The 23,756-nt window shown below is 38.5% G+C and overlaps 1 protein-coding gene and 1 long non-coding RNA gene across 2 annotated transcripts in view; one reads left to right on the top strand and one right to left on the bottom strand.

Annotated features, from left to right (window-relative positions):
- The first annotated feature begins 893 nt into the window (after positions 1–893).
- PALMD (palmdelphin) overlaps positions 894–23,756 on the top strand; it is a 49,375-nt gene continuing 26,512 nt past the window's right edge. The window contains exons 1-2 of the mRNA XM_058716451.1: positions 894–1,302; positions 18,697–18,777. Of these exons, the coding sequence (XP_058572434.1) occupies positions 1,258–1,302; positions 18,697–18,777 (126 nt within the window). The 5' untranslated portion in view covers positions 894–1,257. The remainder of the gene's footprint in view (positions 1,303–18,696; positions 18,778–23,756) is intronic.
- LOC131504320 (uncharacterized) lies at positions 19,373–23,268 on the bottom strand. Its single transcript, XR_009257916.1, has 2 exons — positions 23,044–23,268; positions 19,373–19,605 (listed from the first exon to the last, which is right to left on the bottom strand). It is a non-coding gene; the product is annotated as an uncharacterized LOC131504320 (long non-coding RNA).

Raw genomic sequence — 23,756 nt, 5'->3', positions numbered from 1 at the left:
ATGTGAAGCATTTGTCTATAGACAGTACTCAATAAATATTAGCTATTATTATTACAATCAACAACACAAAGGACACTAAACCATATGTTCACTATTTGGCTAGTCTTTTTAACCTGTTCAGCTGAATGTTGATATGAAGGTACTTGATAGCATCCAAACACGTAACAATGAGGTAGATGATAATTAGGGTTTACTACATCAAAATTTAATCACAGGAATCACAGGGGAAAGAGAACAAAGTCAATTGTAAAGCTTCCAGCCTCTGCTAAGAGTTTCTCTGGACTTGACGTTACCTTTTTCTAAAGGGCAAGGGAACACCCACACGATTTTTTCGGACTGCATGAGTTACAGAATGTCTGGTCACACTTTCAAGGGCTCCCTCCTTTCTCTTGCACAACTGGAGAGGTCAAAATGGGCACCTTCCTGAAAGCCGAGAGTGTCATTTCTGAATAAGGTCCAAAAAAGAACAGCATCCCATGGAAATCCATGACAAGAAATAACCAAGGGCGGTACTTGACGTTCAAATCTCACTGAACACTGCTGGTGGGCCAAGAGTCCCGTTAACACCTTTGATTTCTCCATGACCTAAAGATTCCAAAGTTTGCTAAAGCAGGAGAAGGAGGGAGAAGGAAGGATGATGTGATGTCAGTTTACCAGTATATTAAGTTCTAAAATGACTGCAGAATTTATTATTATTATCTGAAGCCAATCAGAGGAGGAAAGGCAAGCAAGTGGCCTAGGCAAGTAAGGTGAGGCTCTGTCTTTGTAAACTCTGGAGGAGGGTGCAGGTAAACTCTGTACAAACACACACAGACCCACACAGAGATGGCTGTGTGTTGCTAGAGCAGAGGCTGATTAAACACTCAGCTCATGGGCCTTCCTGTGCCACTCCTGGAAAATAACGAGTTGGGTAAGGAACAGTTAATAAGAAAATGTGACTTGCTAACTGTGCACATTACAACAAAGAGCTGGCAGCTCCTGAAGGAAAAGGGCTGGTGCGGCTGCCGTTCAAACTTGTCAGTCAGCTCTCGCCAGCAGCCTCAGGGTCTGCCTTCCCGGCACACTCTCATTACATGTGTCTGTCTGGCCTGATCTGTACATCTGCTCAGAGACGCTCCTGCCGAGCCGGGGATTTCTGCCTTCCTCCACTGGTGCAAAGAGCTTCTCCTCTGTCACCCCTCTCCTCTCCCCAAGGAGGCTCCTGCTTTATGGTAGCTTTGGACTTCCTGCGCCGTCTGCCTGCCCTTGACTTCTAGAATGGAAGAAGCTGAGCTGGTGAAGGAAAGACTTCAGGCCATCACAGTAAGTCTGCGTACAGTTATAACTCACGGAGGTGGTTGCTTAGGGGAACAGCAGACACATTGCTAGTGCCCCTGCCGCTGAGCCCCTGTAAGTGGAAAAACAGAACTGTCATCCTTCATGGACATGCCTCTGTCGCTCTCTTAACCCTTGTGACCCTCTATAATTCTTGGGCTTCGGAACCTGAGTGCAGGGCAATATTCTTTATCGTCGCAAAAACTGTGCCTATGTGGTTAGCAGCAGTCAGAAGCTATGAAGGCAGTTCAGTTCACTGACATTCACCTTCTATGTGCCTTAAAAATACAGGTTTTCTCTCAGTTGGTGTTTGCCAGACATTAGATCAAAAAGCAGATCCCCAACTTAGAAACTTTTTTAAATGGTTAATACACCAAAAAAATTAAACTCTTTTGAAAGGGAAGAGAGAAAGAAATAAAACAAACAACTTAAAACTTTTTATTTGTAGTGTGGTAGTATGTTCCAGAAAAGTCTTACAGGATGAAAACGAATGTCGCTGTACTTAAACTAAGCATTAAACAAGAGAAAAGTAGGTAAAAGCACGTATCAGGTTAATTCTTTGATATCAGTTTTCAGCAGAGTCACAAACTGAACAAGCTCCTGAAGGAATGCAGTTGTATGCAAGGCAATGGATTTGGAAAATATCTTGTTAATACCGGGAAGGAAAATAGTGCATTTCTTATGTCTGTTCTGGGAAAGAATCAAAGCAAGAAATAAACTACTTTCCTTAAATGACCCAGCTTTTTTTTTTTAATTTTATAAGATTCTGTATTTGGCAGTAACCTGTAAATCTGTGGCACAGTCATTTATGATTAGCTATAATTTGTGACAGAATTTTTTAACAACTTGGAAATCCACATTCCAATTTCTCAGCATTTTCTGCCACTGAAGTTAGCTGTCAGGAAGAAATGAGTACTTTTAAAAAATCGATGCAAAATCAAGGTAGGTAGGAGGATATTATTCTTTGCTCTTCCAATTCCCATAGCATAAATAATAATGTTAACCCAAATTTAGAATTTTTATTAAATGGATACAATGTCTCAGTTCCACCCAGAAAGGATTCAATACGTTGAAACATTTTCTCAGCCAATAGTAAGGAACCAGAAGTCCAGAAGTCCACCAATAAGGCTGGCACTCTTCCATAAGACGATGCTTTTGAAATGTCTAACTTCTAATTAGTACACTTTCCTTTCGTCAGAAAACTTTGGTTTGGATCATTGTTTGTTTTGTTCTTTTTTTTTTTTTTTTTTTTTTTTTTGTCGTTAAGCTCAGCCACTATTTCAGCTGTCAGGCTTTAAGGGACAGGAACTGGGCCCTGTTCTGTTGTTTTTGGCATGGGCTTTGTGCATTACAGCTGTTGTCTAAAGGTTACTTTATTACACTGTGTGAGTTGTGTGGGCACAGGCTCAGCCTTTGCTTCTACCTCCTAATTTACTAAACTATATCATGTAGCCAATGAAATACACAAGTAGCCCCTTGTGTATTTTCCTTTTTTGAATTGTAGCACACCCTTCTTTCAGCCCTTATTACCTCCAGTGCCCCTTATAATGCCCACTGAAGCAGTACATGTTCTAAAGATACGACTGCACACAATTATTCAGGAAGACTAGGAATTTTCACTGAGGGCTCCGAATGCAAATAGAGGCATAATGCCTTACAAGCAGACAAGAGAGTAAGTAGTTCCTGAATGTATTGGTGTTTCCTTTTTCTGATGATTAAAACACACACACACACACACACACACACACACACTCCTACTTTTTAATTACTCCATTTGGCCTGAACATATCCCATTATAAGGAATTAAGCAAATCTCCAAAGTAAGATTACAAAGTAATTCTTTCTTCTTATTTCTTTATTTTGAGAGACAGAGACAGAGTACAAGAGCTGGGGAGGGGCAGAAAGAGGGGGATAGAGAGAATCCCCTGCACTATCAGTGCAGAGCACAATGCAGGGCTCAAACCTACAAACTGAGAGATCATGACCTCAGCCAAAAACAAGAGTCAGATGCTTAACTGACGGAGCCACCCAGGTGCCCCAAGATCACAAAGTAATTCTACCTTGGAAGTAATTTGTTTACATGCAGTTGTAGGGGGGAGAACCGGAAAAAACAGTTCACGGGAATAAATTCACACTAGCCTCCACCTTACCAGGCTAAACCCAGTCACATTTGTCACAACCTAGAGGGGAAAATGGAGCAGTGGTGTGTCCATGGAAACAACACATCCACTCATCTGCCTCCTAGAAGCCCTGGAAGATGCCAGCTTTATCCACCCTTGCCTTACCAGGAAGCCACCTCAGACCTTCCCCATCCTCCAGGAAAATGAAAACATACAGCATCCAGAGAATTTGCTGGGGCTGTTTCACTTTTGGAAGTACTTAAAATCTTCCAAATCTCTGACCTAAACTGGAGCTCAAACACAGTCTTCTCATTTTAACTGTTTTCCTCCTATTTCCTTACACTGAAAAAATGTTTGTATACTTCAGAAACAAAATCATAAGACTATTCCAGGGTATGCAAATGCAGCAACTCACAGACTTTGTTAGAAAAGAAAAAAACCTTTTTATTACATTTTTTTAACGTTTGTTTATTTTTGAGAGAGAGAGAGAGAGAGAGAGAGAGAGAGAGAGCAGGGGAGGGGCAGAGAGGGAGGGAGACACAGAATCTGAAGCAGTTCCAAGGTCCCAACTGTTAGCACAGAGCCTGAAGCAGGGCTTGAACCCATGAACCACAAGATCATGACCTGAGCCCATGTAGGATGTTTAATCAACAGAGCCACCCAGGCACCCCGCAAAAAACTTTTTTACACTCTCTGATCTATTTGATTTTTATATTAAAATTTGTTCCTCCATTTCCTGGCTGTGAAATGAGATGATCTTCACTGTTTTATTCATTCCACCTGGTTTGGGGTGTCTAAGAAGTCATTATTTCTACTATAGGGAGTTGAAAAAACAAATTTATATGCCTATAACTTGACAGAACCAAGGGCCAGTCTTCTAGTTTCTCTAAAAAAAAAAAAAAAACCAGATTAAACACAGTAGATAGATGGAATGTGGCATGTAGGCTCTCAGACTGAAAACTCATTTACTGTAATAGTGTCATTCATTTCTCACATCAGTATACTGAATTTAGATTGTCAGAAGTCTTCTCAAAGACTTAGAGAATAAAGAAAAAATGATGAAAGTACACAGAAACGATTGTTAAAGGACAGTATATCAGTTCAGGTATACCAAATATGGATTCTATTTTGCACACTGTCACATTTTTCCTTCATTACTTTCTCCATGTACCAACTCTTCCTTTACTGAATTAATGGTAGAAGTATCTCTTAGCCAAAGAGTTCAGTTTTCAGCTACAACTCAAAAATAGGACTACTTCAAATTGATTAGGTATTACTTTGATTGATAAGTCTCTTGAGGCTCTTTTCAAGTTAGTACATATTTTAACAACTATCTGATTTTTATACATAGAGCTATTGAAATAGACTGGTAATTTGAAATTCACTTTTAATATTGCTGGGATGGGGGCACCTGGGTGGCTTAGTCGGTTGAGCATCTGACTCTTGATTTCCACTCAGGTCATGATCCCAGATCTCAGGGTCGTAGAATTGAACCCCACTCAGGCTCCTCTTGGGATTCCTCTCTCTCTCTCTCTCTCTCTCTCTCTCTCTCTCTCTCTCTGTCTCTCTCTCTCTTTCTCTCCCTCAAAAATAAAAAAAAGTAAAAATAAAAAAAAAATATGCTGGAATGGATGACACCAATATCTCCAGCATTCTCAGGAAGAGTGGGATGAAGGACTGACTGTTATCCCCCACACAGCTCCTCTCTGGAAGGAAACTTGGCCCACAGTGAAACCAGTGAAAAGACCCAGGTGAACTCCCCACAGAAACAGAAAGATCCCCTTACAATTAGTAATATGCTCTTGACATCCTCCTCTGCGAGGAACGCCTTATCTTATCTCCATTCCTACTATGACCTTAGAAAATTCTGTTCCTAAATAACATGGGGACACTCAGACTGGAAAACTCCTAGATGTTAAACTGGCTAGAGATCATAAAAATAGCACTGTTTGGGGGCTGACCCCTGAAGAATTCGGAGAACTAGAATCAATCAATCTTTTGGAGAACAGACCTCAATGGGAGAAAGGGAATAAGAATAAAGCTCACATGTTTATCCTCATCAAGGCTTATCTTTAACTGCTAGGAATGTGGACAATCAGCTCATTCTCTCATTCCTTGATTCAATTAATGGTTATTGAGCACCTACTGTGTGCCACGCCTTATGCATTTAAATGAAAGGAAGTGAAATAAGGGCAGTAGGAGTGAGTTGCAGATCGCAGGGGCACTAGCACATGGGCCTTACGGAGAGGGTGACATTTAAGCACAGGTGTGAAGGAGGTGAGCTCTGTCAAAATTTAGACAACAGGAATAATCACAACAAGCACCTGCCTAGGATTGACTCCATTTGGAAGGGAGCCATGAAAAGTCCTGACACTGGAATTTGGGCAACAGTGCCAGATTTGCCGGCCAAAGCTGCTCGTGACGCAAAATAATAAGGAGCTCTCACATTTCCCCAGGTCCACTCCCTATTTCTTTCCACTCCCAAAGCATTTTTTCTGGACTTGTAAACATAGGAATTTGGGAGGCAGAAAATTTTTTGCATAAAACAGAAATCTACCCAATACAAAGACCAATATTAAAACAATAACAAACACAGGTCCTGGCAGGTTCTAGTTGTTTCTCTAGTGTGTGTGGCCCGCCAGTGGACACTGCCCCTCATCTTGTTTCCTTTTTGTCAATATCTGGGACCTTCTAGCAGTTAATAAGACAGTTAATGGCCTCAAAGCGGGACCTGCTACATAATTTGTGGGGCCAGTACACAGTGAAAATCTGGGGACCCTTGTTCAAAAAGCATTCAAAATATCCAGATGGTGTCAGCACAGTGTTAAATGAAGTGCTGGGCCCTTCCCAGCATGGTGCCAAGTATGTCTGGACAGGTCATTTGCCCAAGAAACCAGCCTCCTGGGCCAGCCATACACATTTTTCCCTCTTCATTCTGTCAGGGAGAGTGAAAATGAGAGCAAGCAGCCTGGATCTTTGCTGAAGGTATACCTTCATGTGTACTGGGATCACTGAACTATTTAGAGTTCTAAGGACTTTCTAAAATAATAATGGCTAAAATACATTGTGCCAAAGTATCTCATGGTTAAAACAAAGTTACAGGAAGAACTTCTAATTTGTCATGAACATCTAAAGACATTCACCTAACAATGGTACGTGGAAATGGAAGAATCTCCTATATAAAGAAGTCCTGTGCTAGAATATTCAAACAACAACAACAACAACAACAACAACAACAACAACAACAAAACCCTGCACAATTTTCCACGGTGCCATACTGAAATTGCATGTTTCTTCCAGAGAGGGAAAGGTTTCTTCAAACAATATGTGCTGTGCCATATTTCTTTGCCAAACATAATAGCCCACCCACAAAGGAGAGCATGTGATGAGGTATAATAACTTTGATAGTTATTAAGGAAACTGCTTTTTGATAACAGGGTGAGGTTTTTCCAGTGTGCTACAGAATGATAATGCTACCTTGCAAAGACCTCTACTGACAAGGATCCCCGAGAACTTTCTTAATATTACTGGATGGTAAAAAACAAAAGCTGCTTCTTTAGAAAACTGTGATCAATAAAAAACAGAGGCTAAGTAAGCACTGAAGTCTAACTAGACCGTAAACAAGTGCAGCATAGTTCTGGCTGCAAGTCAAACAGGGTTTCTACTTCCTCATCTCCAGTCTCAAACTACCTAGTTTCTCTTAAAATAAAGTCCAAATATTTTCACTTATTTCGATGACACTGGTGCCTTTTGGGAAGAGGGTCCCTGAAAAGTTACTGCCTCAACGAGTTCCCTCATCAGGAACCCTGTAGGATGTCTACTTTCCTAAGACACCATAGGAGCAGGTTAAGTAAGATCTGTACTTCACAGGTTGTTTGGGGTTTTTTTGGGTTTTTTGTTTGTTTGTTTTTGTTTTTGTTTGTTTGTTTGTTTTTTCATAAAACTCCAGTGACAGAGTGGACTCAGTCAAGCCATTAGAGACATAGAACCAGGTTATTCTCTGAAGCTCTGAATGGAAATCGAAACTGGTTCCTGTCCTAAGCACCAAGTTTTCAAAGTATAATTGCATCTATGATTGATAGAGGGAATGCAACATATGAAAATGAGCTACAACTGCTACTCAGAATCAACCTATACTCACAGATCTACAACATAGAGGACATCTCATAAGTGAAAGAATTCCAAGATTAGTGACAATAATAACAGCACCTATTCTTACATGGTGCTTAGGCTTTACAAGAAATAAAAATAAAGCTTTCATATCTATATCTCATTTGTCCAAACATCCTAGGAGTATTTGCAAAAGCAGGTGTCATCATCCCCATTTTGTAGGCGGAAAACCTAAGACCATGAAGAGTTAAGGGATTAGTGAAATAGCACAACTTGAGTCCATTCTTCTGCTTGTCAGAGTCTTTGACCACAGCATCACAATTAATTCTAAGAAACATCAAAACCACAAACCTCACCCCATTTAGAACTTCCTCTGTGGTTCCCTCTCAATAGAGCTTGAAGGGGAGCAAAGAGAAGAGTCTATGGAGGTTCTGCTTCACTTAACCACATTTTTCACTTAACCACATTTCTAACCCTAAGCAGTCCTTCAGCCCTGACAGTCTCCTCTGCTTTCCTCAGTTCGCCGGGAGTACAAGCAGCAAAAATGTGATGCAGTTTCAGATGCATTTGTAATTGATCAACAGGGCTGGGACAGCATCATTTCCCAGAGCATCCTGTACTCTAAGCCTTTGTTACCTTCTCCCCATCCCACTTCCATTACACCAGTCTCTTCCCTCAGCCAGGAATTATTTTTTATTTGTTTTTAAATTTTTTTAACATTTATTTATTATTGAGAGACAGAGCATGAGCATGCGAGGGGCAGAGAGAGGGGGAGACACAGAATCCAAAGCAGGTTTCAGGCTCTGAGCTGTCAGCACAGAGCCCGACCTGGGGCTCGAACTCACAAACCACAAAATCATGACCTGAGCCAAAGTCAGATACTTAACCTAAGCCACCCAGGCGCCCCTTTTTAATTTTTTAACGTTTATTCATTTTTGAGAGACAGAGAGACACAGAGCATGAGCAGGGGAGGGGCAGAGAGAGAGGGAGACACAGAATCAGGCTCCAAGCTCTGAGCTGTCAGCAAAGAGCCCAATGTGGGGCTCGAACCCCGGACTGTGAGATCATGACCTGAGCTGAAATCAAGAGTCAGCCGCTTAACCTACCGAGCCACCCAGGCCCCCCTCTAGCCAGGATTTCTTAAGGCAGGGACACCACTGCATCTCACACAGCTCCCCAGCACTGCGCTCAGCACTAACTGGAGCAAAACCAGCAACCATCGTGAATGAGTAAATGAATGAATGAACGCCATCAAGCTGAAAAAATGTTTTTTCACTGAAAACAACAACCAAGTTTACCATTGCCCTTTGATTATTGGGGGTGGGGAGGGGGAAGGGGGCTTGATTTGTGTTTTTTGTTTATCCTTGTTTTGTCACTATTCATTAGAACAAACAAGAAAGGACAAAGGAATAAATGAGTAGACCACAAACTGAGTTCTTATTTAGAGATCTGTCAGAATTTGTTGCCAGGCTAGGAAAGAAGACTAAAGTTACTAAATAAAATGAGGTTTAGAAAATGTGTGCTTTTAATTTACCCCATAAGGAGTAGTGATAACCACATCCAATTCCCATGGATAACTTAAAAGTTAGGGTATTTCAGAACTGGATGCAGAGAGAAGCATAGAACCAGGAGAAAACCTAGAGATTTCTCATTCTAACAGAAGAAAACTCAGAGAATGTCCACATTCTCATCCTCGCTATGCCATGCTCCAAAGATGCTCACCCAGCTTCTCCTCAAACACCTCCAATATCAGGTGTATCAATACCTCCCCCAATACACTCTACCATTCGAGAAGAGCCCTCTGTGTTAAGAGTTGTGACATACTGTGCTAGAATCTAGTTTCCTTAAACTCTCATCCAATCCTCATGACTCCAGTCACTGAAGCCATATGGCTTCATTTTCTTGATTTCAATCATTGTTCATATCACGGGCTCATTCTAGACACTCTTTGAAATGTCAGTGTCACTCTTAAATTTGGTGTTCAGAGCTGAACAGAACACTCTGACCTGTGCAGAGTGCTTAGTGCTATGACATCACTTGTTTGGGGAATTGTATTTCTACTGACAAATTTTGGAAGTGATAAGGAGTGGTATAAAAAGCATCATTTTTGGAGTTCTAGAAAATTAGGTTCAATGCCAGTTCCAACACTAGACCAACCATGTGACTTGGGAAAATTAATAAACCCTCTAGTCCTCAGCTTCAGTGTCTGCAAAGTTAAGAATAAGTACTAACTTAAAAGTTTAGTAGTCAGATATACAATGAATATACAAAAATCAATAGCTTTCTAAAAAACAAGAATTACTCAGAAATGTAATACAAGAAATATCCCATTCCTAATAGCTACAAAAACAAAAAACTGTTAAAAGCTGAAAATAGAGGCGCCTGGGTGGCTCAGTCAGTTAAGCATCTGAATTTGGCTCAGGTCATGATCTCGCGGTTCATTGGCTCAAGCTCCACGTCGGGCTTCGAATTCTGTGTCTCCCTCTCTCTCTGCCCTTCCCCCACTCATGCCCTCTGTCTCTCACAAATAAATGGCATTAGAAAAAAAAAATTTTTTAAGGAATTAGCTGAGTAAATATAGTACATAAATGTATATGTATGTACATACATATAAAAATAATATATATGTATATATTATATATAATGGAATAATATGCAACCATTATAAACAATTTAGAAGACTTTAATGATATGGCACATCATTATGTTCATGATATATTGAAAAATAAGTCAGATTACTAAATATGTACAAAAACTCCAGTTTTATATGAGCTATAATATATTTTGCAGATATAAATCATATATAACAATACTGATCTCTAATTATCTCTGGATAATGATAATTACTATTAGAAGCAACGTTTAAAGTTCTATCAGAGTATATGGTTTTTTGTTTGTTTGGCTGGTTGGTTGGATGGGGAGTAAAGAGGGATAAGGAATTAGTTGGGTTTTCAATTTTGTTCCTGTTGGAAATTAACAAAATAACTCCAAAGTCCAACTGGAATAAAAAACTGCTGCTACTAATTAAGACATCTTAGACAAGAGCAATAAAAAAAGTTACCCAATAAAATGGTAATTTACCTCATCAGCACATTATCTAAACTACGTAATATTAATACCAAAACCAATAATTAAAGAAACTATGCAAATAACCTAGAATCACACTCTAATGTACATGAAAAAATTAGTAAATGATGAAAGTCAGTAAATGATAAAATTAATAAATTTTTAAAAAGCAAATCAATAGAAAAGAAATTCTTTGATAAAGCTTCAGGTTAGCCAAAAATTTGGAGAAAAAATTAGGTTCTTCCTAATTTATTTTAACCAAATCAATTCAGCTATTTTAAAGAGGCTTTTTAAAAAATCTTTAGGAAACTGGAAGAAAATATGGACAAATAATTACTGCACCTCAGATGATAAAGGTATCAAATACATCAAGGCAATAGAGAACAAAAACTTTTAGTACTTCTAAAAACACCATAAATAAAATTTAAAGACAAACAAGAAAATTATTTACAACTAACATGACAAACAAAAGTTGCTATCTCTAAGTCAAAGAGCTTTTTTACACATTGGTAAGTAAATAAATAATAGGTTTCACAGAAAAATGGGTAGACATCATAAACAGGCAATTTAAAAAGTAATTAATACAAATGGCCAAGAAAATTATGAATAATATTTGACCACACTAATCTCGGAAATCTCATTAAGACATCAAAGTGAGGTGCTATTTGCTCTATTCAAATTGCTAAAGGATCTTTTACTTGCAATATTCATAAAAGTAGTAAGGGTGAGGTGATGGATACTGTTAGTAGAAATATAAGTTAAAACAACTTTTCATTGAAGTCTTTTTAGCTATTTGTATGAAGAATTTTTTCAATGTTTGTCTATTTTTGAGAGAGAGAGAGAGAGGGAGAGAGAGCATGCACACAAGTGCGAGGTGGAGAGGGGCAGAGAGAGAGGGGGACAGAGTATCAGAAGCAGGCTCTGTGCTGACAGCAGACAGCCTATGTAGGGCTTGAACTCAATAAGCCACCCAGGCACCTCTATATCAAGAATTTTTATAACATCCATACCCCTAGGTAACTAATTTTTAGAAACCTATCTTGAGGAAATAATCAGAGAAAAGTGGTCCAAATTTTACGTACAAGGAACTACATCACACAACTACTTATAATACCAAAAGATTCAAAACAGCCTAAGGGGCAGAAAAAAAGGAGGATGATTAAGCAACTTATGATATTCTGAATAAAATTTAATATTTTTATTAATAAAATTTAATTTCATGAGAAATGATCATGACCCAATATTAGGTGCAAAAGGTGGAACACAAATCTGTGTGTGTGGGCCCCCTCGTGTGGTTTGCACATGCGTGTTTGTGTAAGGGTGTGCATCTGTGGTTTGAGTATACTGAGGAAAGAATGGAATAAAATGCACCAAAATGTCAATGGTAGTTCATTCTAAAGCAGTGGGAGTTACGGGGGGTTTTTATATTTTTCTTTAAAGTTGTCTGGATTTTTTTAAATCTTCTACAATTAACATATTCTATAAAGTTCCATAGTTTACATTTATTAATAATAAAATTAATCATTAATTTGGGTCCAACATTCCTAACAAACAAGATCTTTTGAAATCTTGATTTGGTCATCTTTTATTTTATTGACTCCTAAAACTAGCTGTTCACTAAAGCCAGCTGGAACAGTTTCTACCAATAAATCTTCCAGCCCACCCCTACCTCACCCTCAAAATTCTGATTTGGAAAGTTATCTCAATATGTTTATGTTCATTGGGTGTCATTTTAGTTTTCTCTCTTCTTATAAGGCATTGTTTAAAAAAAATGTTAAGACAATTACTTTCAATGGTATATTTTTTTTCTGTTTGCATTTACAAAACTTTCCAAAAGAATAAAATAAGAAAAGGGGGCCTGGGTGACTCAGTCAGTTAAGCTTCTGACTCTTGATTTCGACTCAGGTCATAATCTCACTCATAGGATCAAGTACCCAGTTGGGTTCTGTGCTGATAGTGCAGAGTCTGCTTGGGATTCTCTCTCTCCCTCTCTCTCTACCCCTCCCCTGCTTGCTTTCCCTCCTCTCTCAAAATAAATAACATTAAAAAAAAAAAAAAGAAGAATAAAGTAAGAAACCTTGTCCAAAGCTACACTAAAACACATATATACTGAATTCCCATGATCCAGATGTCTTCATTCCTCAATTTCTTCACCTACCTAATGCAGATAAATGTGGTCCCTACTTCAAAGAAATTTGGAAGAAGATTAAATAAATTGATACATTTACGTGCTTTAAGTAGTTCCTGACACATATAAAGTTATCAGCAAATGTTAGCTATTTTTGCAACCACCACAATCTTCATCATCTGCAGATCTTGAAAAATGAAGCAAAAGAAATAAAGTTAGTTTTAAATGCTTTGTTTTTAGTAATCGAATGTCATCTCTTAGGCATTGCTTGTCTAAATACAACACTGTTTAATAATTCATTCTACAGCTTTGCCAGGGATTAACCAGTAAGTTCACCAGTCTTTAAATATTCATAATTGCCTTTTGTCCCTCTTCAAAAACTTGGGGCACTTGCCATTTTCAGTCTTCAGGTACCTCTTCACTCGAGATTCCAGGATTACTTGACAATATTTTTCTGTCGTGCCTATAAATTTTTCTCCTCCCTGAGGTGAAACCCATCAGAGTCTGAGCAGCTCTGTCTTGGTGCTCTATTTCCTCTTGTGCTTCAATTTTCCTTCAAATTTATTTGTTCTATCCTTTCCAGGGTTAATATTATTCTCCTTAATCAAAAATATGGAAGCAAAATAGAAACAGAATGGTTCTATTTTCATCGTGTTGCTATTACACTATGTATCTCAGCAGTTGTCCAATGACTGACTTTAGCTTTTTGCTCTGCACATAACTTAAATGTATATAATTATTTATACACCCATGCTTTTTGTGCCCTCAATGTTTTTCACATGCTTCTCATCTTCACATCACCTCAGATTTTTTTCCACCTTATTTACACTATTACAAATAGGTGCTACCTGCTTATCTTCATTCTCGGTTTCATGAGCCCATGGAGAGTTCACAGTGATATCAAACTATTTGGTTTAGGTTTGCTTATAGTAACGCTCTTTTCTTCTTACCTGAGATCATTTGTAATTGTGTAGCCATGTTTCTACTTGTAAATTTCCCAGGCTTCGTGGTCTATCTTCCCTCTTGAAATGTGTGCACCTTTTTCAAGAAATTTTTTTAAGAATTTTTAAAGAATTTTAAAAATATAGTTTCACTCAAATCTAGGAAACCTCTCGCTATGCTAAGGATTCTTCTCTAGGAATATTGCACTAGCAACATCCCTTTCTTTCAAGATTACCATTATTTGCACCTCACCAAGAAGTTCTGCATTGTTGGAAGTAGTTAAATCCAAATAAGCAGCTTCTATTATGATTCTTTTGAAACCTTAAGCGATTAAAATGTCAATAAAGCTAGTCATGAAATTATAAGATACTCAGCTTCTAGCAGAATGTATCTCAAACCATCTGACTAATTGAATTGGCCCAATTCACCAACTTCTATTACAAATAATATGATTGACCCCGAAATAAAATTCCACCTGGATTTCTTTCCTTAAATGTAGGTGCTTCATGAAGTATCTGGCCTTAGCTCTCCTTCTCTTTTCATAAATATGTTTCCCGTCATGCTCTGACAGTCTTCTGACTTCAGCTATTCCTTCCAAAACTCCCGCATCTTTAGCTCTGACCCCTCATCTCTCTCCAACCAATGTTTCAACTGCCCACCAGACAACTCCACCTGGTTGACCCAAAAACACCCCAAACTTTTTAAAAGTTTTTTTTATTTATTTTGAGAGAGAGAGAGAGATTGACAGAGCACACACATGCATGAGTAGGGTGGGGAAAGGGAGTGGCAGAGACAGAGAATCCCAAGCAGGCTCCGTTCTGTAAGCACGGAGCCCAACATGGGGCTCAATCTCATGAACTGCGAGATCATGACGTGAGCCAAAATCAAGAATCAGACACTTAACCGAAGGGGCCACCCAGGCACCCCAAGACACCTCAAACTTGGTGTGAATCTACCATCTTCCCTACCCAACTCTTTCTTCCTTCTTCTGAGTTTCTTGTGTCTATTGGCAATCCTGCTCTACCTCGGCATAAAAGCCTCATAGGTAACGTCTGCTACCTCTTGCTCAAGCTTTCCTGGTCTTATGTATGAGTCATAGCCTAAATGACCATCCCCATTCAAGTGCTCCTCCTTCAACATCTACTACACAATTAGGCTATATTAAATTTCTTAAAACATGGGTTTTAACTCTATTAATCCTCTCCCTCTGAACACTTCCATTGCTTTTTATCTCAATACATAAGTAAATGACAAACCCCTTGTCCTGCCATTCAATTTTCTTCTGAGGACTTACCCTCACCCTGCTATCCCTATTTTATTTCCCACTAACTCATATGGCAACATAGATTCCAGAATTGCTGTTCTATATAATGTTCCAATTTTCTACTTCTAGGCCTTTGCTCATATTAAGCCCTTAACCTGAATGCCCTTCCTCCCCACTCCCCTGGTCCCCACCAACTATCCAACATACTCTACTCAAATGCTACATCAAAGCCTCTCCCAACCATACCATCTAGAAGCAGCTGCTCCCCGTCTCCCCTCAACTCCCACAGAACCTCCCTTATGCCTCAGGAATGACATCTGTCACTTTATTTCTTAGACTATATAGTTACTTGAATTAATGATTTTCTTTATTTATGAGAATTTAAGTTTCTTGACAAAAGCATCTGCTTCTGAATAATTTTTAAATATTGCACAACTTCTAATGTCACCTTAAACACAGCATTTGTACATCAGTACTGCAGTATTAGATAAATTAACCATTAAATAACTCAGGATCGGGGCGCCTGGGTGGCTCAGTCGGTTGAGCGTCCAACTTCGGCTCAAGTCATGATCTCACGGTCTGGGAGTTCGAGCCCCGCGTCGGGCTCTGTGCTGACAGCCTAGAGCCTAGAGCCTGCTTCAGATTCTGTGTCTCCCCCTCTCTCTGACCCTCCCCCGTTCATGTTCTGTCTCTCTCGGTCTCAAAAATATAAATAAATAAATAAATAAATAAATAAATAAATAAATAAATAAATAAATAAAAATAACTCAGGATCAATCATGCCTTCTCTACAGATTCAGGCATTTTTAGAGTATTAGCTCCTTGTTAATCAATAATATCTCTAAAATACCCTCCTAAGTATCGTGCTTACTGTGAATACAGTAATATCATTGAATCATAGATGGTCACAGTAGCTTTCTATCTGCACAAGATAAATAAATTTTCAAAATAATCAAGAGGTAGCTTTATACAGAATTAGAATTTGTGGGTGTCAACTGCTAAAATATTCTAAGTCAGACAGCTAAGAATCTACACAACTGTTCATTAAACAGAAGTCCTCCTTAGTTGAACATTAAAGAAGTAAACATCAATATAAGTTACTCATAAGAGTTAACGTTAATAAGTATCTGATGTGCCAGGTAACAAAAGGTGTCTATAGAGACATTCAAGCTACCGGGAAAATTTTTGGGAGCAGATGGCATTTCACACCTATTTGTTCCATGATAATATGGGAAGGAATTAGCAGGCTCTGGTAACTTTCAGTACACTAGCAATAGAGGTAGGTATACAACTTAGTGTTGACTTATAGTTTATTTTGCCTTTATAAAATTAACTTATTGCCATCTTATTTTTCAGTAATTCCTATAGGTCCCTGTGAAATTTTGCAAAAGGATAACTTGCTGTTGAATATCTTATGAGGAAAAAGTGCTTCGATCTTAAAAGAGAACCATGCCTATAACATTATAAACTTATCTTCTTAATTACCTAGACTGGCATAAGGGAGGCATCACATTACCTCTGAGAGACAAAACATTGGTATTCCTTAGCAACCCTGTGTAAGCCTTGTGTTGCCAAAACACTTCAGACACCCTGCCTCCCTCTACCCACAGCTTTCCCTTATTACTAACCCCAAGATGAAACCAGCCCAAACTGGCTATCAACAGGGGTGGGGAAGACTTGCTGGCTTCAGCAGTCACTGTTTCTTATACATTCTTCTCTATGGGCCACCAGTGGTGAGAGGTGGATGATTACACACCCACACTAAAAAGGGTACCAAAAATGGGCTCCCTCCTTTCCCTCCCTCACTCCTGTTGCTGGCTATGTTGGCACTGCCTCTAGGCCACAGTTCTTCATGATAGAGGGGACAATGAAGGAAGTTGTGAGAAGCTGGACTAATTTCTCATTCAGGAAAATGGTGTCATGAATTGCTAAGAGTGTGGAGGCTGAACTAACTCAAACTGCGTGGGTTCAAATCCTGGCTCTACCACTTATGAGTTCTGAGAGCTTGGATAAGTTAATTAATTAGTAAAACTTACATTTCCTCTTCTAAAATAAAAATCGTCATGATATCTTTGTTATTATGATGATTTGATGAAATAGTTCCTGTAAAATACTTACCAAAATGTTTGGCATAATACATTTAAAACATTACTAATCTTTGCTCAACTACAGCCTCTAGATACAGTGGAGAATTGACTCACAGGTTATCAGAGTTTTTGTTCCTAAAGGACCAGATTTGATCCAAAGCAGTGATACCGGAGACCGACACTTGTTGCCTAGCTAATTTTTTTTTTTCACAAGAGCTGCTCATGAAATTTACAAAGTGAAACTGATGAAGTCATATATTCTTCTAACACACAAAGAAAAACATGACATAAAGTTGGAGAGCAACATGTTGTTTTTCTTCAACAAATGTACCTGAACTTATACATCAAAAAAAAAGAGTTTTTATCTTCAAAGGAGTCACATCAGGAAGCCATGCACTTATTTCAACAACGCTGCCAAGTGTTTTTGGAACACTTCCTTCTAAATTACCTTCTGAGCCCGCTTCAAATTCTTTTAGTTGTCTTCATTGGCAACAAGTTTTTATCCTTTGGGAGTTTTCAATTTTGAAAGCAGATTTAAAACCCACTCTTATAAAATAGAGGATAATGTCACTTCTGGTCAAAAAAAAAAAAAAAGGAAAATAACTGCCTTTTTGCATAGCTTGTAAAATGCCTAAAACAATTCCAGAGAGGGAAGCTCGAAAACATTTCAGGCTAATGGAAGCATTATCAGAATTAATGTGCTACTTTCTGTGATTAACAGGTTAAGTGGTATTTACTTAATTTTTTAAGACAAATACTTACAGAGCACTACGTGTGAAGCACTGTCCTAGGAACGTTTACCTACATTTAATGCTCATATCTTATGAGGGAGATTCTCTTATCCCCATTTTTCAGATGAGGTAATGGAGGCACAGAGGAGTTAAGGACTTTGTCCAAGGACACAGAGCTAGTAAATGGCAGAGCAAGAAATCAAACTCAGGCTAGTTAGTATATACGCTATATTTTCTAAAAAGTACCTCTGGGCATTAACAGTTATGCTTTCTGGGTTTTTTGAGGTAATGCAATTTAAACTTGGTGAAAGATACAGTATCTCCCCCATGAATTTTGTGTAACCTTGACTTAAAGCCCTCTTACTGTTTATAAGCATTATCTGAACCCTTTTTTCTCTATCTTCACATAGCAAATTATACAGGGAGGAAACACTCCACTCTCTAGCTTCCTAGTTTTCTAATGCTCTGTAGGCCAGCTATCCTGTTTTCCCACAGAAGCAAACCTTTTACCCAGCAGTTTCTTCAGCCCTGTGCCAGGAACAGTCTCTCTCCTCACAGAGTTTCCTCATGTCTATTTCAAAACTCCCTCCTTAAAATTCACTTTTCCCGTTGCATCACTCAGTAGCTCAATCTTGCTACGTTAATGGGGAATATGTTTTTTAAGGGGATGGGAGGGTAGTGGGGAAGGAAAGACATTAAAATATTTTCAAGTTCTCTTTTTTTTCATAAGCAGCTTATATCGTTTTCCATCAGCAAAATGCTTTGAATGTCTCACTTTGCCCTCCTTCACTTTGAAATCTGAGTTTCCAAAGCGGCTTCCTACTAATGCCAAGAGCATACGCCTGGCCAGCCATTCAGTAATGACGACAACCCCAAGGAAACATATTTAAGCAAACTGAAAAAATAGATTATGCTGGAACTTCTTTTATTTCAGGATAAAAGAAAAATACAGGAAGAAATCTCACAGAAGCGTCTGAAAATAGAGGAAGAAAAACTAAAGCACCAGCATTTGAAGGTAATTTGTTATTTTAATTTCATTTCAATGATTTTGTATTCAAATATTCTAATGGCATTCAAATTTCTGTAGTAAAGATGCTTTAGGAAGGAAAAGAGAATCAGCATAGTGCTACTAACACCCTAATAACCATAGGGCAGGACAAGGATCTAGAAAATCTGCATGAGATTAATACCTTCTGGTAAACTTGCAGAAAGTTGAAAGCATGCTTTTATTACTTTATCCCTTATTACTGAATTTCCTCATTTTCTTGGCTAACCTTGAGAATCCAGCCTTGATAATTTGGCCCTGAACACAGTCTTGCTTAACATCCCTAGGGATAGAACCAGCTAGGAAGTCCCTTTTGGAATCAATGAAAGGCCAGCCTTTCCCCAGGGGGTACACAGCAGACACTGTCTGGCAGGGTCAAGGATGCTTGGATTTAAAAGCTCAGTGCAATGAATCCAATTTTGTTTGAGTATGGCTTCGGGGTTTTGTTTTATTTTGTTTTGTTCTGTTTTGACAAAACATGAGATCATCACCAGAAATAAATCTCCATTTTTAAAATCAGACTTTACATCTTCCACGGGTGTGGTCATGTTGTAATTAAAGCACATTGAGTTTCAACATTTTATTACGTAGCTTAGTCACAGGATGCAACCAAATGACAAACAGGAGCTCCTTGTGAACAGGTCCAAGCAGGAAGCTACTTAGCTGGCAGGGCTGCTATCAATAGATTTAATGAATCCCTCAATGAAACAATGCCGCACACTTGTGGAATCTACACACTTAAGGTAAACTTGCCGAATTCAGCTAACTCCATCTTTCTGATGGGTCAGGTAACCACCTCTGAAAAGAATCATAATTTAAGATTCCAATTAGCCTCAGTTCTCTGGATTCTGTTTGCTCCTTTGTTTCTATATAAATGGACATTTCCAAAGTTTGATGGATAATTTCAAAGTATAGTCAGCCTGCTATCCTTGCAGTATTCACTTGCAGTGAATTTACATAAGTAGTAGACATAGCCAAGAAATGCAGTGTATATAATCAGAAAAATCAATGAAACAAAAACAAATTTTACCAAGTTACTTTGGTGAAGCTCAAATCAAAAATCAAATCCACAATAATTTTTGAGCTAAACCATTTCTAACTGTTAATCAGTGCTCTCTCTCTCTCATTCTCTCCCTCTCTTTCCCTCCCTCTCTCTCTCTCTCCCTCTCTCTCTCTCTCTCTCTCTCACACACACACACACACACACACACACACACACAGTTTACACACAATTTGAGTCTCACAATAAAGTAATGATTGCTTCTGAGTAAACAGAAAGCTGCTTAGCATTCAACAATTGCTATTCTTGTAGAATGTGTAGCCAAACAACAGTAGAGCTCACAGTAAGAGAAAGGGTTAAATATTCCCTCAGTTCACTCTAGGAAGCAAGTTTCACAAAGAAAACTCTGGCTCCAGGGCACCTGGGTGGCTCAGTCAGTTGAGCTTGAGTGTCCAAGCTCAGGTCATGATACCAGGACCATGGGATCGAGCCCCATGCTGGGTTCCATGCTGAGCGTGGAGCATGCCCAGGGTTCTCTCTCTCTCTCTCTCTCTCTCTCTCTCTCTCTTTCTCTCTCTCTCTCTACCTCTGCCCCTCTCCCCTGCTCTTGCTCTCTCTCTAAAATAAAAACAGAAGAGGAAAGGAAAGGAAAGGAAAGGAAAGGAAAGGAAAGGAAAGGAAAGGAAAGGAAAGGAAAGGAAAGGAAAGGAAAGGAAAGGAAAGGAAAGGAAACTCTGACTCACTGAAAGTTCTGTTTCTGAAGTGGCGCTTCTTTTCAGTATTGCCAAAACCAGTCCAAAAAAATAATACATGATCTTCCATATAGGTTTGCTTTCTGGAACCCAGGATACCTCTTCTAATCCAATCCAATCAACACATTATCATGCTTTGGATTGCTGTACACAGTTGTGCAGATTGTGTACTGCACAAAGGTACCTGAGAAAGGAGTGCTAAAACCCTGCCCATGCTCCCTTGGAACTGTGCACTCTGTCATCAGTCTGCTTCTGTCTGAAGGATGAAGTTTCTTTTTCTCTGCACAAAGGTGCTATCCACCTTCCCAGGCTGTGCACTGACCCAAAAGGGTGGAGATGAGAAACAGCAATTTTTCCTGATTTTTTTATTAATGCCATAGAGACTAGCAGTGGCCCTGGAGGGCTGTAGCCCTTCTGCCTGCAACCTAGTGGGAACCCCAATATTAAATAAATAACTAGGACAGGTTAAAAGATAATTTCTTAAATTTAAATAATAGTATAAGCAGTAATCTGGGGTGGTCAAAGGAGGTCTATTAAAGGTGTGGGATTTAAGCTGAGTCTTAACTGATAAGTAAGATTTATATAGGTGTATATAGGACCTTTTAGTCAATAAACATTTATTAAGGACCTATTATGTGTAAAGTACTAAGCAGGGCACTAAGAATACAAAATAAAGTTTGACCTGTATCCTTAAAATGGTAACTGACACAGGAACTTATAAAGACATACATTATGTGATGAGTGCTGTGTGCAAGACTAAAACTGCAAAAGGAACACAGAGGAAAGACTGGCAGTTTGAATAGAGTCACATTCGTCTAAGTTTTGCAGAAAATGGTTGGCCACAGCAAACAGCAACTAGGCACCGTTCCAAAATGGGGTTCAGAAATGTGCAGAAGTATTTTTAAAATCAATTCTAAAATATGTTCACCAAGTCAAGAAAGCTCTATTGGCCTCTACAGTTGCCAGTTTCCTTTAATTTTCTTCTTCATCCACCTGTTCTCAGCACTTTCCTGATTGCAAACTATTTCATTACACTTCACAAACATAAACATTTACAAAGTGCTCCTTCTGTGTCATTAGTACATACATTTCCAAATAATTGTAGGAACTCACTCTGATATTCTTTCGCTCTGGAACCTGGCAATCATACCAGTGACATGCTAGAAAGGGAGTTTCTGGGGATATTAGTAGCATTCTAACTTTCAAACATTTTTGAGATTTGTACACTATGGGTCTCCTTGCCTAGTAACATGATCACAATCTGTCACCAAGACACACAAAATGCACTCAACTTAGAAAACTTTTCTTTTCTGGAAGTCCATTTGATCCATGGTATAAAGAACTAATTTATTCCTAAAGTCTACTCTAACTGCTGTATAGAACGGAATGTGCTTCAGGAAAACCTTTCCCTAAAAAAAAAATTAACTGCCCAAATATCCATTACCCACATGTCACTTATATTTTCATACAGTTAATACGGCTTTTGATTCTGAATGTCATTGTTGTGAAACAGATTTTACATCGACCTCATAGATGAAAGCACAAGTCTAAACTGTGACATAAAAGCAAAATAACTATCTTTAGGTTGTCACATTACGTAATTGTACCATATCATTTTAATTGCATATCCAAATTATGTATTTTATATTCAGAGGCAAAGGGTTCTTTGCCAGAGGTAAATGACAATTTGTGAATTATGAACAAAGTTTTACAAAGATAAAATTTAAGTTATTCTTGTTCCTAACCAGACTAAGAACCAAGAATGTAGCCCCAAGTTCACCTAATCACATCACATGAATTATTCTCTGTTCTCTGTAACTCAGCATCATAAGACCATCCCATCTGAGTGCTTCTTGTAGTGATATGGATGTAAATGACTGAAACTGTCCTGGTAGGTGGTTTGTAAGGACTGTAATTTACTTTTGATAGGTGTCATCTGTCTTCTTTACTATGCACTAACTATCATCACATTCCATCAAATAAAAATAAATTAAAATCAAAGTAAATTCCTCAAATGAGTGTACTAAGATTTTCTTGGCATCTTTGACCTCAAGAGATAGATCTTGACCTTTATTAAGAACATTTTAACTGTGTCTGTGGGAGAACATTTCCGCAAACAGCTCAACAGCCATAATTAAGGGTTAAGGTAACACTGGGGCAAAGAATCTCTGGCTACAAACTGGAATAATACAAACTACTCTTATGGGGGGTGTTGTCCACATGCAATCACTTGAAACTCTGAAAAGGACAAAATGAACGTGATCATGTGGGATAAGGCTGTTACTCAATCTAGTGGTTTTCAAACTGTGTGTTCTGGGCATCCACAGGCTTCTGGGACCCCTCCCTGCTTCAACTAGAGCAGGCCAGGTTTTATCAGCTCTATAAAGTATAATTCCATACAATATATATTTGTAAGCAGTATAACATTTCTTATTGGTTTGGAGACCATTGCCTTACTTAAAATAACCATCATGTGATACTTACCTAGCACAATCAACCTTATTTAAATTTTGTTTAAAATTCGAAGATATTTAGATTCCAGTAGTATTAGTTCTAGCATCCTTTTAAAAAAGGCAAACGTTCTTTTTACTTGCTCTCATTTTAATTGTGATGTAAGAGAAAGAAGTCTCAGACAATACAGAGTTCCCATTCTTCTCGCCATTTTAGGCACAAATCCCCAATAAGTAATTATTAAACAAATAGTTTACACAAGTAGATTAGATATATAGGGAGAACAGTTTTCTTCAGGAAGAAAAGGAGAAACTCAAACTCTTTGGAATTAATACCTAACACTTCCTACGTAAGACATGGACGGGGTGCTAGCTAAGTCCTCTCCAAAATTTACACATCTCTCATTTGCTTTTTCTCAGGCTCAGGATCCAGGATTATAATTCTTTCATGCAAATTCAAAGGGTTTTTTCCCGTATGATAAAACATAAATATTTATCATCTTGTTAAAGTTGGCAAAATTTCAAGTTAGATCAGTGAATTTTGTGCATCGTATTATTGGAACAAGTAGTTTTGTACTAAACTTAGGTATCTGGAACCGGGGAGGTTCTCAGAAGACAGAAGAGGTACTGGGTGGGCAAAGCAATAAGTGCTGACCACACCACTTAAGACTAACATCGAATTAGTTTAAGACACAATAGCAATCTCTTGTTTTGCCCCTCATTTCAATTAATCCCACACAAAAAAAT

This window comes from Neofelis nebulosa, chromosome 2 (assembly GCF_028018385.1).
Source record: "Neofelis nebulosa isolate mNeoNeb1 chromosome 2, mNeoNeb1.pri, whole genome shotgun sequence".
Classification (NCBI taxonomy): domain Eukaryota; kingdom Metazoa; phylum Chordata; class Mammalia; order Carnivora; family Felidae; genus Neofelis; species Neofelis nebulosa.
This window is presented reverse-complemented; position numbering and strand designations above follow the sequence as displayed.